Source organism: Hordeum vulgare, chromosome 5H (assembly GCF_904849725.1).
Source record: "Hordeum vulgare subsp. vulgare chromosome 5H, MorexV3_pseudomolecules_assembly, whole genome shotgun sequence".
Classification (NCBI taxonomy): domain Eukaryota; kingdom Viridiplantae; phylum Streptophyta; class Magnoliopsida; order Poales; family Poaceae; genus Hordeum; species Hordeum vulgare.
Genome location: NC_058522.1, coordinates 327,979,612 through 327,997,106, shown reverse-complemented (window position 1 = coordinate 327,997,106; position 17,495 = coordinate 327,979,612). Strand labels below are relative to the sequence as shown.

General features: G+C 44.0%; 1 protein-coding gene across 4 annotated transcripts; it reads right to left on the bottom strand.

Moving 5' to 3' along the window:
- Positions 1-12,453: 12,453 nt before the first annotated feature.
- On the bottom strand, positions 12,454-17,177 carry LOC123452598. 4 transcript variants are annotated; one of them, XM_045129276.1, is made up of 5 exons: positions 16,978-17,177; positions 15,370-16,428; positions 15,177-15,281; positions 14,855-14,960; positions 12,454-14,773 (listed from the first exon to the last, which is right to left on the bottom strand). In XM_045129276.1, exons 2-5 carry the CDS (start codon positions 15,649-15,651, stop codon positions 14,754-14,756), a joined length of 513 nt encoding a protein of 170 aa, XP_044985211.1. In that variant the 5' UTR covers positions 15,652-16,428; positions 16,978-17,177; the 3' UTR covers positions 12,454-14,753. The 4 variants fall into 4 exon arrangements, 1 of the variants encoding a protein (XP_044985211.1); XR_006632623.1 differs by having other exon boundaries at positions 12,454-13,292; positions 13,375-14,773; positions 14,855-15,281; XR_006632621.1 differs by having other exon boundaries at positions 12,454-13,648; positions 14,079-14,773; positions 14,855-15,281.
- Between the last annotated feature and the right edge of the window lie 318 nt (positions 17,178-17,495).

Below are 17,495 nucleotides of genomic sequence, written 5' to 3'. Positions count from 1 at the left end.
GCTACCTCCCTTCTTCGGAGATGCATCATTAGAGTACTCCTGTGGTACTTTTCTTATATAGCTCACCCTCATGGACCTTGTACTTTGATCAGCGGATGATACCTCTCGCCTCGGTCTGATCGTTGATACGTCCATTTTGCATCATGCTTTTATGCTAATATTTATCGTTTTATGGGATGTTATTACACTTCACGGTACAATACTTATGCTTTTCTCTCTTATTTTATAAGGTTTACATGAAGAGGGAGAATGCTGGCAGCTGGAATTCCGGTCTGAAAAAGGAGCAAGTTTGAGATACCTATTTTGCGTAACTCCAAAAGCCGTGAAAATCAACGAGGAATTATTTTGGATTTTATAAAAATACTGGGCGAAAGAAGTACTGTTCTAGAACAAAGAGTTGATAATAAGTTGAATATTATTCATTATGCTAGTAAAACTCTAGACAGTGCCCAAAGAAACTATGCTACTACTCAAAAGGAATTTTTAGCAGTCGTGTTTGCATGTGAAAAGTTCAGATCCTATATTGTTGATTGCAAAGTTACTATTCACACTGATAATGCTGCTATTAAGTATCTCAGGGAAAAGAAAGATGCTAAACCTAGACTTATCAGGTGGGTTCTCCTGCTACAAGAATTTGATTTGCATGTTGTTGATAGGAAGGGTGTTGAGAACCCCGTAGCAGATAACTTGTCTAGGTTGGAGAATGTTCTTGATGACCCACAACCTATTGATGATAGCTTTCCTGATGAGCAGTTGAATGTCATCAATGCTTCACATAGTACACCGTGGTATGCTGATTATGCAAATTATATTGTTGCCAAATATATACCACCTAGTTTCACATACCAACAAAAGAAGAAATTCTTCTTTGATTTGATACATTACTTTTGTAATGATCCTCACCTTTATAAAGGAGTAGATGGTGTTATTAGACGTTGTGTACCTGAGCATGAACAGGGATAAATCCTACAGAAGTGTCACTCTGAGGCTTACGGAGGACACCATGCGGGAGATAGAACTGCACACAAGGTATTGCAATCCGGTTTCTATTGGCCTACTCTCTTCAAGGATGCCCGTAAGTTTGTCTTGTATTGTGATGAATGTCAAAGAATATGCAATATCAGTAAACGTCAGGAAATGCCTATGAACTATTCACTTGTCGTTGAACCATTTGATGTTTGGGGTTTTGATTATATGGGACCTTTTCCAAAGTCTAACGGGTATACTCATATTCTAATTGCTGTTGATTACGTTACTAAGTGGGTAGAAGCTATCCCAACTAGTAGTGATGATCATAACACATCTATTAGGATGCTCAAAGAAGTTATTTTCCCTAGATTTGGAGTCCCTAGATATCTAATGACTGATGGTGATTCACATTTTATTCATGGTGCTTCCCGTAAAACGCTTGCTAAGTACGATGTCAACCATAGAATTGCACATCCCTATCATCCTCAGTCCATTGGTCAAGTAGATCTAAGTAATAGAGAGATTAAACTAATTCTGCAAAAGACTGTTAATAGGTCTAGAAAGAATTGGTCTAAGAAGCTCGATGATGCATTGTGGGCTTATAGAACTGCTTATAAGAATCCCATGGGCATGTCTCCGTACAAAATGGTTTACGGTAAAGCATGTCATTTACCTCTTGAGCTAGAGCATAAGGCTTATTGGGCAATCAAAAAGCTCAACTTTGATTTCAAACTTGCTGGCGAGAAGAGGTTATTTGATATTAGCTCACTTGATGAATGGAGAACTCAGGCATATGAAAATGCCAAGTTGTTCAAAGAAAAAATTAAGAGGTGGCATGATAAAAGGATACAAAAACGTGAGTTCAATGTAGGTGATTATGTCTTGCTATACAATTCTCGTTTAAGATTTTTTGCAGGCAAGCTTCTCTCTAAATGGGAAGGTCCTTACATTGTTGAGGAAGTATATTGTTCTGGTGCCATCAAGATCAACAACACGGAAGGTAATTTTCCAAGAGTGGTAAATGGGCAAAGAATCAAGCATTATATCTCACGTACTCCCATAAATGTTGAAAGCAATATTATTAATACCATAACTCCGGAGGAGTACATAAGGGATATTTATCAGCCTTTTCAGACTCCAAAAACGAAGAGGTATGTGATTCGGTAAGTAAACCGACTCCAAAACTTTTCCAGTAGGAATTTTTCTCTGTTTTGGTATTTTTGGAAAAATTGAAAAAAATTAAAGTAGTCCGAAAAGCGCACGAGGAGGCGACAAGCCTCCCAGGCGCAGCCTACCCCCTGGCCACGCCTGGGGTCTTGTGAGCACCTCGTGTGCCTCCCGGACTCCGTTTTCTTGTGGAGTACTCCTTTTGGTTGGAAAAAATTCATTATATCTTCTCCCGAAAGGTATGACCGTCGTATCATGCAATTATCCTCTCATTTCATTTCATGCGTGTTTCAGCAGCAGAATTAGGGCAAGATGTCTTCTCAAGATTCAGAGGGGGAGAGCTATGTGGCCGATTACCTTGCTAACTCAAAGGTCTATGGGGACTTGGTTCATTATGGTTGGACCACTGATGAGGAAGAAGACTATGATCCCAAGGGGAAGGAAGGAATAAGTTCCGATGAAGAGGAAGCTCCTCTACCCCAATCTGGAAACACACATGTGGAGTTCAAGAAATCGAGCCTCACTAACTCAAGGAAGAATCCTAAGATTTTGTTTACCCCTTCTTGTCTTTTGCAGGAGAGTAAGCAAGAATTATGCCAAAGGGTGTTGAGGCTTGAAGGGGAAATTAACGATCTGAAGGAGCAGAATTTTGTGCTCAAAAGGAAATTAAACAAATTCAAGAACTCTGCAACAACTCCACCACCATCACCCTCGAAGGAAGACAACTAAGCACGGGTATGGGCAATCCTCTTGGCTTGTGCCAAGCTTGGGGGAGTTGCCCCGATATCGTATCATCATCACATCTTTTGCCTTTACCTTTTTCTTAGTTCGATCCTTTTTGGTTTTATCTTTCTCTAGTAGAATAAAGTTCTTAGTGATCTAGGCTTGAGTTTTGCTTTGTGTATCCCCCAATGTATTCAAGCTCGTGATTCATATAATAAAGAGTGTTTTAGTTAAGGGCCTTGCTTAATGCCATGATCTGAAGGAAAAGAATAATAAAAGAACAAAAGCATGAAAAACCATGTAATGATCTTATGGAAAGTGATGACTTCACATATAAAAAGAATGTTGATTGAAACTTGTTGTGGGTGGACAAACGTAAACTTTGGTCATTGTTGCAATTAATAGGAAGTAATAAAGAAGGAGAGGTTCACATCTAAATATATCATCTTGGACACCATCTATGATTGTGCACACTCATTAAACTATTACATGCTTAGAAGTAGATGTTGGACAAGGAAGACAACATAATGAATTATGTTTGCTTGGTTCCGAACAATGTTATATGAATAAGATCCCTTAGCATGTGACGCTTGCTTCCACCTCATATCAGCCAAAACTTCCGCACTAAATAGAGATACTACTTGTGCATCCATAAACCTTCAACAAATTTTTGCCATGAGAGTCCACCATACCTACCTATGGATTGAAGAAGATCCCTCAACTAAGTTGTCATCGGTGCAAGCAATAAAACTTGCTCCCTAAATATGTATGATCTATTACTGTGTGGAAAATAACCTTTGTACGAACCTGTGATGAGGAAGACATAAAAGCGACAGACTTCATAATAAAGTTCTTTATCACGGGAGGCAATATAAAGTGACGTTCCTTCCTACTAAGAGGTCACACATACAAACCTCAAAAGCGCATGACAACCTCTACTTCCCTCTCCGAAGGGCCTATCTTGTACCTTTACTTTTTGTCCTTAAAAGAGTCATGGTGATCTACACCAATTCCTTATTTCGCCATTATCTTGGCTAACGTCATGTGCTAGGGAAAGATCTATATTCATATGTCAACTTGGAAGTAAGTATCCATGAATTATTATTGTTGACATTACCCTTGAGGTAAGTAGTTGGGATGTGAAACTATAAGCCCCTATCTTTCTCTGTGTCCAATTGAAACTTTGATCTCATGAGTACCACATGAGTTTTAGCAATTGTAAAAGACGAAAGGATGATTGAGTATGTGGATTTGCTTTACAACCTCTTATTTGACTCTTTCCGATGTTATGATAAATTGCAATTGCTTCAATGACTAAAGGCTATTGGTTGTTAATTCTCAATAAGGTTCTTGACCCATACTTTACTTTGTGAAAGAATTGTCACTTTAGCATAAGAGTTTATATGACCCTATTGCTGTTCTAATTATGATCATGATGCATGCATGTCCGTATTTTGTTTTACCGACACCTCTATCTCTAAACATGTGGGCATATTTATTGATCTCGGCTTCCGCTTGAGGACAAGCGAGGTCTAAGCTTGGGGGAGTTGATACGTCTATTTTGCATCATGCTTTTATGTTGATATTTATCGCTTTATGGGCTGTTATTACACTTCACGGTACAATACTTATGCTTTTTCTCTCTTATTTTATAAGGTTTACATGAAGAGGGAGAATGCCGGCAGCTGGAATTCTGGTCTGAAAAAGGAGCAAGTTTGAGATACCAATTTTGCGCAACTCCAAAAGCCGAGAAAATCTACGAGGAAATATTTTGGATTTTATAAAAATTACTGGGCGGAAGAAGTACTAGAGGGGAGCCACCAGGAGGCCGCAAGCCTGCCAGGCGCGGCCTACCCCCCTGGTCGCGCCTAGGTGGCTTGTGGGACCCCTGTTGCCCCTCTGGCCCCCATCTTTTGCTATAATGAGGGTTTCGTTCGAGAAAAAATCAGGAGAAGGCTTTCGGGAGGAATCGCCGCCACCACGAGGCGGAACTTGAGTAGAACCAATCTAGAGCTCCGGCAGGGCCGTCCTGTTGGGGAAACTTCCCTCCCGGAGGGGGAAATTGTCGCCATCGTCATCACCAACACTCCTTTGATCGGAGGGGACTCATCACCATCAACATCTTCATTAGCACCATCTCATCTCCGAACCCTAGTTCATCTCTTGTAACCAATCTCCGTCTCGCGACTCCGATTGGTACTTGTAAGGTTGCTAGTAGTGTTAATTACTCTTTGTAGTTGATGCTAGTTGGATTACTCGGTGGAAGATTATATGTTCAGATCCATAAATCTATTCATTACCTCTCTGGTCATGAACATAATTATGCTTTGTGAGTAGTCACTTTTGTCCTGAGGACATGTGATAAGTCTTGCTATAAGTAGTCATGTGAATTTGGTATTCGTTCGATATTTTGATGCGATGTATGTTGTCTTTCCTCTAGTGGTGTTATGTGAACGTCGACTACATGACACTTCACCAATATTTGGGTCTAGAGGAAGGCATTGGGAAGTAAAAAGTAGATGATGAGTTGCTAGAGTGACAGAACCATAAACCCTAGTTTATGCATTGCTTCGTAAGGGGTTGATTTGGATCCACTAGTTTAATGCTATGGTTAGACTTTGTCTTAATTCTTCTTTCGTAGTTGCGGATGCTTGCGAGAGGGGTTAATCATAAGTGGGATGATTCTCCAAGTAAGGGCAGCACCCAAGCACCGGTCCACCCATATATCAAAATATCGAAGTAGCGAACGCGAACCATATGAACATGATGAAAACTAGCTTGACAGAAATTCCTATGTGTCCTCGGGAGCGCTTTACCTCTTATAAGAGTTTGTCCAGGCTTGTCCCTTGCTACAAAAGGGATTGGGACACTTTTCTGCACCTTTGTTACTATTGTTACTTGCTACTTGCTACGAAGTATCTTATCACACAACTATCTGTTACCGATAATTTCAGTGCCTGCACAGAATACCTTGCTGGAAACCACTTGTCAGTTCCTTCTGCTCCTCGTTGGGTTTGACACTCTTACTTATCGAAAGGACTACGATAGATCCCCTACACTTGTGGGTCATCAGTCGTCTGGGAGCTCTTTGCGAAGAAGGTAAGCAAGGAAGGCATTTGTGTGTGGGGTCATCACTGCCATGACCTCGTGAGCCGAAGGTGTTTCTTTGATTGTGGATCCACCGATGATCTGGTTGTCCGTCTCGGGTGTCGGGGGTGTAACCTATGCCACGCCATCAGCTGTCGTGCTAGTATCCTCGTCTTGCCATACCACGGATGGCTTGAAAAGCCTCTCTAGGAAAGTGCTGTGGGGGACATGATCATGCTTTGCGCCCAAGCGGGCGAGGATGTCTGTGGCTTGGTTGTTATCCCTCGAGATGTGATGGAACTCCAATCCCTCGCACCATGCTGATATCTTGAGGACGACGTTTTTGTATGCTGCCATTTTTGGATTTTTTGCATCAAATTCGCCATTGATTTGTGAGATGGAAAGGTTGGAATCCCCCATACCTCGAGCTGTTGTATCCCCATTGAGGTTGCCATCTAAAGACCGTGTGGTATTGCCTCGTATTCTGCCACATTATTCGAATCGTCATACATGATCTGTAGAACGTATCGTACATTATCCCTGGAAGGGGATGTGAGGATTACGCCAGCCCCAGTCCGGCGAGATTTTTGGACCCATTGAAGTACATGGTACAATGAGCATAACTGTTATACTCCCTGGGGAGCTCTGCCTCTATCCATTCGGCAACGAAGTCGACAAGCACTTGAGATTTGATGGCTCGTTGTGGCTTGTAGGTAATCTCGAATGGTAGGAGTTCGATGGCCCATTTAGCCATTCGGCCGGTGGCGTCCTTGTTCTTAATGATGTCGTGTTGGGGGAGCTCGGATGTTATCGTGGCCGTGCACTCTTGGAAGTAGTGCATGAGCTTGCGTGATGCCATAAACACTGTGTAGGCAATCTTCTGATAGTGTGGGTATCTGGTTCTACATGGGGTAAGCACTTCGGATGCGTAATAGACTGGTCTTTTTATTCGTAGTTGGTGCCCCTCGGCCTCCCGTTCTAGACGAGGACCGTGCTCACTACTTGATTGGTGGTCGAGATGTATAACAACATCGATACTCCTGCGCAAGGTGCTGCTAGGATGGGGTTGCTGGGGAGCAGCGTTTTGATTTCCTCTAGAGCAGTCGCAGCTTCATCGGTCCACTCGAAGTTATCGGTCTTTTTAAGCAACCTATAAAGTGGGAGTGCTTTCTCGCTGAGGTGAGAAATAAACCGGCTCAAAGCCGCAACACAGCCTGCCTATTTTTGTACATGCTTCAGCTTTGTAGGAACCGCGAGTTGGGACAGAGCTCAGATCTTGGTCGGATTGGCCTCTATTCCTCTTTGCGACATGATGAATCCGGGAAATTCGTCGGCTCAGACTCTGAAGACACACTTGTCCGGGTCAAGCCGTATATCGTATTCTCGTAGGCTGCCAAAGGTATGCCTGAGGTCATCTACCAGCTGGTCCACATGCTTGATCTTGACGACCATATCGTCCACGTATGGCTCTACTATTTTTCCGACTTTTTTCCAAACATGTTTGGATCATGCGCTGGTAAGTGGCACCCGCATTCTTTAACCCCGGAAGGCATTGTATTAAAGCAGAATGGTCCATAGGGGGTTATGAAGGTAGTTGCAGCCTGATCGGATTCCACCGTCTTAATCTGATGGTATCCGGAATAGGCATCAAGGAAACACACAGAATCTTGTCCGTCCGTTGCGTTGATGATTTGGTCTATTCAGGGTAAGGGGAAAGGATCCTTAGGGCAGGCCTTAATAAGGTCTTTGAAATTGACACATATGTGCCAACATTTGTCATTCTTTGGTACCATGACAAAATTTGCCAACCAGTCGGGATGTTTAATTTCTCTGATGAACCCTTCTTCTCGTAGTTTGGCCAGTTCCTTGCCCCTGGCTTGACACTTTGATTCGGAGAATCGGCGCAAGGCATGTTTGACAGGTTTGAAGCCTGCTATTATATTCAGGTTGTGTTCGGCCAGCCCCCGCAGGATTCTTGGCATGTCTGAGGGGTGCCAGCCGAAGATGTCCCAATTTTCGAGCAAAAAACTACGCATCGCCTCGTCGATTGCGGGGTCCATCTAAGCTTCGATGGACTCCATTTTGTTGGGGTCCATTGGATGTACGTGAAATTTGATGATCTCGTCTGCTGGTTTAAAGGATGTGGACTTGGGCCGCTTGTCAAGGATCGCGTCGTACTTGCCCACTATGGAGCGGATTATGGTGAGCTCTTCTGCAGCGAGGGTTTCCGCTAGTACCTCAAGGGCTAGGGATTACGTTTTATTTTCAGCTCACAAGGCTCTGTTGGGGTCACTTATGACTGTGATCAGACCATTCGGCCCTATTATTTTGAGCTTCATGTACCCGTAGTGTGGTATGGCTTGGAATCTTGTAAAGGCTTCGCGTCCCAACAGGGCATGGTAACCACTATGAGAGGGCACGATATGGAAAAGAAGTTCTTCGTATTGGTAGTTCTCGGGCGTGCTGAATACCACGTCGAGTGTTACTCATCCGGTACAGCGTGCTTCTTTCCCGAGGATGATGCCTCGGAATGTGGTGTTTCTATGTTCGATTTGAGTTATGTCGAACTGTATTTTTTCCAGTGTGTCCTCGTAAATGAGGTTTATACCACTAACACCATCCATTACACCTTATTCAGTCGAAAGCCATCGAGTATGGGGTTTAGGACTTGGGTGGCCGGTGCTCGGCCCGTACTAGTGATCGGTTAGTCGTCCTTGTCAAAATTAATTGGTGTGTCCAACCATGGACTTGTCGTCGCTACATGATGAATTTGATGGAACCCTCGAAGAACTCTCTTTCTTTGATTTTTGGAGGAAAATGTTATGTAGATTGTTAGGATCTCTGTGTTGCTTACGAGCGGCAGTCCCGACCTCCGCAAGCAGAGCCTTTAGGATGACCTCTCCACTTTTTGCAACTTGTCTCACGACCCGACATGCTCGAAGGCTTTGGGTGGAGCTTTTATATGGCAGGCCGAGTGTACGTGGCAAGGCTCGTCTAGTAATGTGTCGATGACCGATCTGGTCCTCGTTTTATTCCTCTTCTCTTTGATCCTGATGTATTTGGCCCCGGGAATGGGGGAGCATGCCTTCTTCGGGTTCCTGTGGCTTGCTTGATGTGTCTGGACTCTATGTGCATTAGCTACATTTGCCAAGTGCTTTCCATGGTGCAATATTTGAGCACCAGGTTTGACAGCTCGGTGAAGGTTTGGACTCGGCGGCAAGAGAGGATGTTAAGGATGGCCTCGTCATGCCAGCTATGTCGGAAGGCATTGATCACCTCCTGGTCACCGAGGCCTTCTGCCCTACCATTGTTAAGGAGGAATCTAGCCAAAAAGTGGTTTATTGATTCCCCTCGCCATTGTTTGACCTTGTGCGGGTGAGGTAGGCTAAACCCTTCCGTTTTTCCCAAGGGATGATCGAGCTGGGTTGTGGGTGGGGTAAAATTTTGCAATCCCACGAGGTACGAGTCTGAGACTTCGGCAACCGCGTCCCGCACTTTTGCGGGGTTTGGTACGGCGGTGTTAGAGTCCGTGATTGTGAGGAGATCCTACCGCACTGGTTCTGGGTCATGTGCCTAGTCGGCCCTTGGCCCCGAGTTTATCTCGGGATGAGATCCGGGTTCTCGATTATTGGAGGAGTCCGGAAGTTCAATAATCGGGACATAGATCGTCCTTAACTCCGGCAGCTGATGTGGGAGCCTTTAGCCGGGCACTCGATGGTAGAGACCAAATGCGTAATGGGTGGAACATAAATTTCCCTATCGCCGGGCCTAATCCTGACTCGATCATAGATCGGAGATCCGGTCAAGTAACTCGTGTAGCAACGGAGTCTTGGTGGAGTCTGTATTGTTCAAGTGTTCGGTGTCGGACCGAAGTGCAGACCCCCGAGATCGTTCGTGGACACTCCTGGGCCGTGTTCGGCCGAGCCGAATCCGAGCGTATCGACCATGTTGGGCTCTAAGACCGGACCAAGGGTCAAAGTTTCCCCGGTAGCGGGATCCATGGCTTCTGAAGTCGAGGCGTCGGAACTCGTGGGCTCCTCGAAAGGAGCTAGGAGCCTTGTTAACACAAGATCTCCCCAAGGGTTGGTGGTGAACTCTAGGCTCCCGAACCTTACTTCCTGGCTAGGGGTGAAGCTTCCCACCTCGCTAACGTGGTCGGCTGGATCAGCATGTAGAATGATGCTTCTAGACGCGAAGATCTGTCCGGGGATAAAGATGTCCTTGATGTGGATCTCTTTGTGGATTACAAGTCATGCGGACGCGAAGATCTGTCCGGGGATAAAGAAGTCCTTGCTGCGGATCTCTTTGCGGATTACAAGTCGTGCCATCAATCCTTCCTGCGATCCTATAGCGGAACTCTCAATGAAAGCACCAATGTCGGTGTCAAAACCGGCAGATCTCACGTAGGGGGTCCCAAACTGTGGACGTTGGATCGAGACGAAGGAGACGGTATTTACCCAAGTTCGGGCCCTCTTGAGGAGGTAAAACCCTACGTCCTGCTTGATTATATTGATGGTGTATGAGGATTACAGAGTTGATCTACCTCGAGATCATATGAGCTTTACCCTAGATGACTCAACTTGCCTATGCGGATGAAACCCTGTGATTTATATAGACACCAGGTTTCCTAGGGTTACATACAACCGACCTTCAGTCGAGGGCAGAGGCGTCGACTTAGACTACTAAACTTGGACGATATGCCAGTCTTTGGAGCTTTACTTCTTGAACATGAAGTCGTCATGCAGTCCTGTCTTTGATAATACGACCCATGTGGTCGACCTATAAAAGATGGGCTGACCATCTGAGGACCCCTTACTCGAGGACTCCCTCACCAAGGTCATTGGAATACGCAAGTAGATGCCATAACATATATCAAGTGAATCACTTCAATACCCCAATATCACTATGGGTACCTGCATGCAAGACATGCATCAAGTGTTCTCAAACCAAAATATTCAGTCCAACATGACGAGATATTAAAGGGAAGGTTTCAATTCATCACAACAAGGTAGCTAGGGAATAACATCGTATAATCCAACTAGATTAACAAGGCCCATGATACATCAAGATCGTGCCATCTCAAGAACATGAGAGTGTGTGTGTGTGTGTGTGTGTGTGTGTGCGTGAGATAGAACACACATCTACAGGTACATACCCTCGGCCCCGAGGGCGAACTACTCACTCCTTGTCATGGCCTACGTTGGGATGATCAAGATGGCCACCGAAGATGATTTCCCCTCTCCGGCAGGGTACTGGAAAGGCTCCAGTTGGGTTTTTCATCAATATAGAGCGTTGCGGCGGTGGAGTGGAAGTTCTCTCTTCATTTCTGGGGATTCTTATATATATATAGGATTTTTGAGTGTTTGAATCACACCAAACAGAGAAATGTGGGCCCCACAAGCCATCAAAGAGCCCTCCTTCTTCTTCTTCCCTGGCCTCCTCACTATGTGGGCGTAGGGTGTCTCCTCTGGTCCATGGACGCCATCGCACCCCGAGGGCAGCAGCCCCTCCGGGATTGGATCTCTCTCTCTCTCTATGTTTCTCTCCTATTTCGTGACTGTGGTTTCTCGCCCTTCATCATTTCCTAAATATCTGGAGATCCGTAAATCCGATCGGGCTAAAATTTTGAGGAGATTTTTATCACAAAACATTCTTTGTTGCGGCAGAAGAGAGCGTCAACCAACTTAAGGGGTGGGAAGAAGCCATCAGCGTGCGGCCCCACCCCCAGGCTGCGCCCTGTTGGCTTGTTCCTCCCTCGAGAATCGTCTTGCGTTGATTCTGACTCCAAAAATCCACCTATATTCCAAAAAAATATCTGTAAATTTTTATCGAGTTTGGACTTTGTTTAATATGGAATTTCTGCGATACAAAAAACACACAAAAAATAGCAACTGGCACTGGGCACTAGGCACCGGGTCAATAGTTAGTTCTCAAAAATAATATAAATTGGTAAATAATTACTCAAAAAGTATCCTATAATGATAATATAATAGCATGAAATGGTCAGAAAATATAGATACGTTGGATATGTATCACTACACCGAAAAGGTGACCCGGTGTAATCTTGATAAGTCAATCCATATGGACCTTGAACTTTTCAAGGTTAAAACACTGGATTAAGTCATGTGAGAGTCGGCTTATAGAGTGTGAGGATAAACCATGGACTACCGTGCCAACTTCATTGAAGCAAGACCTGAGCCTTTAAAGTTGGTCTAACACCAAGCTTCAAAAGTCGGCAAAATATGCAACTTATTTATTTATGTTATATATATCTTCAAATTCTGTCTTTAAGGAGTAATTCTGTTATCATTCTTTGTTGGTTCAACTATAGACGTCCCGTTTATTAATTTAAGCCTCTCAAGATGATGGCATACTCAATCGCACGATGACCAATTATAATACTTGATAAAGTTATGAAGGCCCTTAATACCGTCGACACGATCTCATCCTATCGACTTATAGCTGCAAAAGGCCGACTCATTATCTTTAAAAATGAAGAAAACTAGGTAGAGAAGTTTGTCTATTCAAAAGCACCAGCTCATAGTCTTTAGAAGATGACACTTCAAAGTACAAAGTGCTTGATGGCACAATAGATGACCAAGTGTTTTTGCTACTACTATTACGAACCCAATTTGGGCCCTAGAATCATCAAAGTTTTTTAAGCTAGAGTAGTAATCCTGCGCACCGGCTCTTGAGTCCTCCGGGTTGATGTCCTTCTGTTGGCCTTCTGCACTAGAGGCTTCTGGATCAACTTGAGCCGGCTCGTCCTGTTCGGTCTGGAGGTCATTTTGTGACCATTAGATGGTTGTCAAATCCTGGAAGATTGAGTCCACATGGATGATAATAGATGGATCAACGTTAGAGGCGAAGCATTGCTTATGATATGGAGGCATAAGCTCGAATGGCTTGTCGCCGGGCGAGTTCATGCGCTTATTTTCTTTGAAGTAGCTGGCTTGATATTTTGACAAGTCCAGTACTTCACAAGTTGAGTAGCCAACACTCGGGTTTGTTTGAGACACCATGCTTATCTTCGTGGGAAAATTCTGAGACGTCAAGGCTAAATTCAGGAAACTCGCCCTCCATCGCCTCTGGCTCCATCTCAGAAAAATAAGCCTTTGCACGAGCATGTGCCATGTTGGCCCCATCACAAGCCATCGACCTCTTCATTTCCTGGATCCATTGAAGAACTGTGATAAATCGTTGAGCATATCATTTGCCATAGAGGAGGCTTTGTGAGATTCTTCACTGCTATTATTGCATAGACACATCATGTGAGCATCTTCCCTAGGTATGTGAATATGGTCTTCAATTTAAACATCGGATGTTGAATAGCATTATCACTTCTTCTACTTACGCAAAGGAAAGACATTTCAATAAGTCAACGAATAACTTAACCGAGATTATAACTACACTGACATTATAACATACCAAATGTAGCCAAAGTCATATTGGTGATGTGTTTATTGAGAGTCTTCAACTCCTCTTTTACTGAGCCAAGTTGGATTTCTACTACATATGCACCTTCCTGCAAGACGGCCTATTCTTCATCGAAGGTAGACTTGGGCTCGTGCAAGATACCAGCGGGCTGTTGTAAGGATTCTTGCATATTAGCCACCAAGATTTTTGCTTTCTTCTTAAGCTCTCTTTCTTGCTTGAGTTTCTTATCCAAGTTGGACACAAACTACTCGGCCTCATCCAACATCTGTTGCACATCACAAATTATCAAAGGCTGTTTACAAGCCCCGAGATTCCGCAAGCAGATGATCCGACACTTTGGGGATACAACACATAAAATTTGCTTTATGTTCAAGTCCCATACAGTTGCAAGTACTCTACATGGCACTTGGGGCCTAATGGAAGACATTTCTTCACTTATGAGAAGACCTGGTTATCTCAAGGGGATGAGCCGACCCTTGGGGCTACAGGTGGTATTTTCTACACTATTGATCTAGACGAATTAAAGAATTGGCTTGTTATTTTCATAACGACCCAATCCCTGGGGGCTATTGTCACTTCTCAAAAATTAAAAGACATTTCTGAACAAGACCCAGATCACTACTTATCGCATTGATCTAGCCCTTGGGGGCTATAAGAGTATACATAACAAAGGACGGGGAACGGGGAGTTCATACCTCATATTTCCGCTTGAGCATACTTATCAAGCTCACTTCAGCATCTTGGCTATCAGACAACTGGGTCAACTATTGCTGATGCAGGTCGTTGACACCAAGTTTGTCCAAGCTTGGGAGCTATAGTTTGGTTTTCCCCTTAGATGTCATTACCGGCTCATCCTTGGCCAGAACCTTAGTTAGGGCAGTTGAGGTTTCTCGAGCTTTATGAGCCTCTCCAATAATGGTCACTTCTGCATCATGTATCGTGTGAGACGAGACAATATTATTTTCCTCCTGCACAGGAATGGAGGTGCGAGCAGGACTCGACGGGTAAACGTGGCGGGTCGGGTCATCACTAGTTGCTTGTTTTTCTCCTAGAGCTGGCTCTTCCATTGCCATTGGTTCATGAGCATGAACTGGCTCATTTTCATGCACCGGCTCAACCCCAATATCTGGGTTATCCTGGCTAACATGATCAGCTTGGGTCTGTGGGTCGACCACATGAGGGTCTTGAGTATTGGGGCCTACAGTAGCTGAAAATGACCCGCCGATCTTCTTCTTTGCGAGTGGCCCTACAGTCATGATAGTAACATTAGGTTGAAGAAGAAACTATGATGACAAAATGAAAAAAGCATGGCTCAAAGATACTTACCCACGACAATGGTGAAAGCAGGGAGCTGAGTTGCGGTCGATTCTCTAGAAGAAGGAAATGTTTCCTGATAATTCAAATCAGAAGAATTGATTCGTTGTTTAAAAAGACCGGATCATGGACGAGATGGAGTTGGACTATAAGGCACCTCGACTCGTTGTTTGCGGGGAAGGTGTCTCTAATGATAAGCCTACAGATAACTCCTGAGAACTGCTCTGGGTCTTGCGCTTTGACATGCCGGTTTGTTGAGTTTTCTTCAAAAGAAATTTTGGATATAAGTGAGCGTGTGGAAGCGAAAACACAACCTTTCAGACGGCTAGTCTCGTTCTCTTCGGGACATATGTTTTTGATGAGTTGCATGAGATTCAAATTATGTCCACATTGTCGCCTTGGCTGGTCTCGGTTTTATCCTCAAAATCAAGAGGGTCAGCAAGTTCAATAAAAAGACGACCAAGTGAGTCGATATCTACCTCTGACTCTCTTCCAGCAGTCGCCTCACCCACCGTCTCATTCTCTTGCTCAGCTTGGGGAGGAGCAGGATTTTGGGCCCAAACTTTCCACAAGTCAAAATCTGCCTACACATATGTTAAGCCGGAGAATAAGTACACTAAAATAAGATATGCTATAAGAGACAAATATAAAAGCAAGCCTAAGAATGATTACTGGAGGGACATGATTAGTCGGGCAAAAGGGAGCGAGCCCAGTCAAGTTGCACTTGTCCTTGAAGTCACTCAGAAATTTCTTCATGTTCTTAGTGACTTCATCTTCAGATAAATTGATCGGGTTGAAGCGATGCACATCTTCCGGGTCACCAGTATAATTGCACATTAAATCGCCCCTCAAGCTAAGGGGCTGAATCCGCCCGCTTATCCAACACCATGTTAGATCAAACCTGGTGAGACCATGAGCCGTCAATGCTCCTAACCTTAGGCAATAAGGCGCCATCTAATTCTTTTCTTCATTGGATGTCCAACCCAGAAAAGCGACAGTAGTATTGAGTCATTCCGGACTGTAACCCGATAGGGTGTTTTCACCTTGAGGGGTAGTCTTTTTACAGCAAGACGAAGTCTTGACCCAACCCTTGGGATGACTTGCCGGTTTGGCTTCAGGGAAAACACTATTTTACCATTTCTGAATTGAAATTCCACCAAGCTCTACGCTGGGTCCATCTTTTACTCATTCTGATGGTTGATATAAAAAACTCTCGGAAAAGATTAACGGTTGGCTCAATCTGGAGATACACCTCGCAAAGAACTTGGAACTCACAAAGTTTGTGATGGTGTTGGGGTCGATATCTTGACGTCTAAGGTTGAAAATGTTGAGCATGTCTCTGATTTTTTTGATCCACGTGGTCAAAAGCCTGTGTGCAACTGAAAAAACAACAACTTCCCCCTGTTGAGGTCAGTGGGAAGCTTCTTCCTGAGGAGCTCACCAGCTGATCTGTGCCTAAGCCGACAAAAGACCCTGGCTCACAAGATCGTCTAGTGTGAGCACTGCATGTGGGAACCCAGCCAACAGCTTTGTCGGTCTTTGGGGATATCAATGTTCTTACAAGACAATTGCATGGTGAAAGTAAAAGTACATGAGCCGGCTAAACTATGTTTATACAAGATGAGCTGCATTTTCTTGAAGGAACATCCGCGTCATGAGATTAATAAGCCACAGTAGAAGTACAAGCTGGATACAGATGTCTAGGTCGTCATTATCAGAGCTGAAATGGACCTGGACGACAGTGTTAAGACAGTTTTATGAGCCGACAAGATTGAGCCAGTATTTAACAGATATTTCAGAAGTTTTTCTACTATGGATTTAAGATAAACAGCTAGTGACAGGATTCTCCAATAAGCCCGCAAGTTGGACGAGTCGGTATTACTAGATGAGCCGACACGATAATAAGTTGACAAGCAATGAAACAAGTCAGCTAATGGTGAACCCAAGATCTAAAGGACTTGGCAGTTTTTCGCGTGCATAAACCATTTTATCCTAAGATAGAACGGTGAATGGATCTAATAAATATGAGAAAAGTAAATGAAATCCCTAAGAACTAGAGGAAGCACCCGAGGTAAAGTATTCGTGAAATTCCATGGGTAAAATATTATGGATCTATAGTACTACAAGAATACGACGGAGGATATACTATGTATTAGTGACAAAAGGACATGGGGCGACTAGATCTATGACTAAATATTTGATGAGATCCGATGAACTTCAATGAACTCCGATGAACTACGAAGAATAGTGGAAAAACCTAATGGGGGAAATGATTCTCACCAGATTCAAGCAGGAGGAAGCTTCGGTGTGTCGCGCTCCAGAAGAAATCCGTGGACGACGCAAATGAGCTTTGGCGACGATGGCGATATGGTTGAATCTCTTCTTACGACTTGGCCTGCGGTGGGCTCAAGCATTCTCTCATAGGAAAGAGGAATAAGACGAGGCAAAAGAGGAGATGGGGTTGAAAGCTCTATTTATGAGTGAAGGAAACCCGAAGCGGCACGGTGGAAACACAAACCGTTATAGTAACTTGTGGCTACAAAGACGCCTCGATTCTCGGACTTGACCAGATTTGACATGTGTTTAAAAAGAATCACCATGATGACACGCATGCATTTTGGAGATAAGGAAGGATGATGTCATGACATTGCCACAGGAAAATTAGCGAAGTCCTAAAAATGCGATAGATGACCCGGACATAGTTGGACCCGGGGCATGCTTTGAGACCACAACTGGAAGAAATGAAACTTGTCGACTGATACATCTCCAACGTATCTACTTTTCCAAACTCTTTTGCC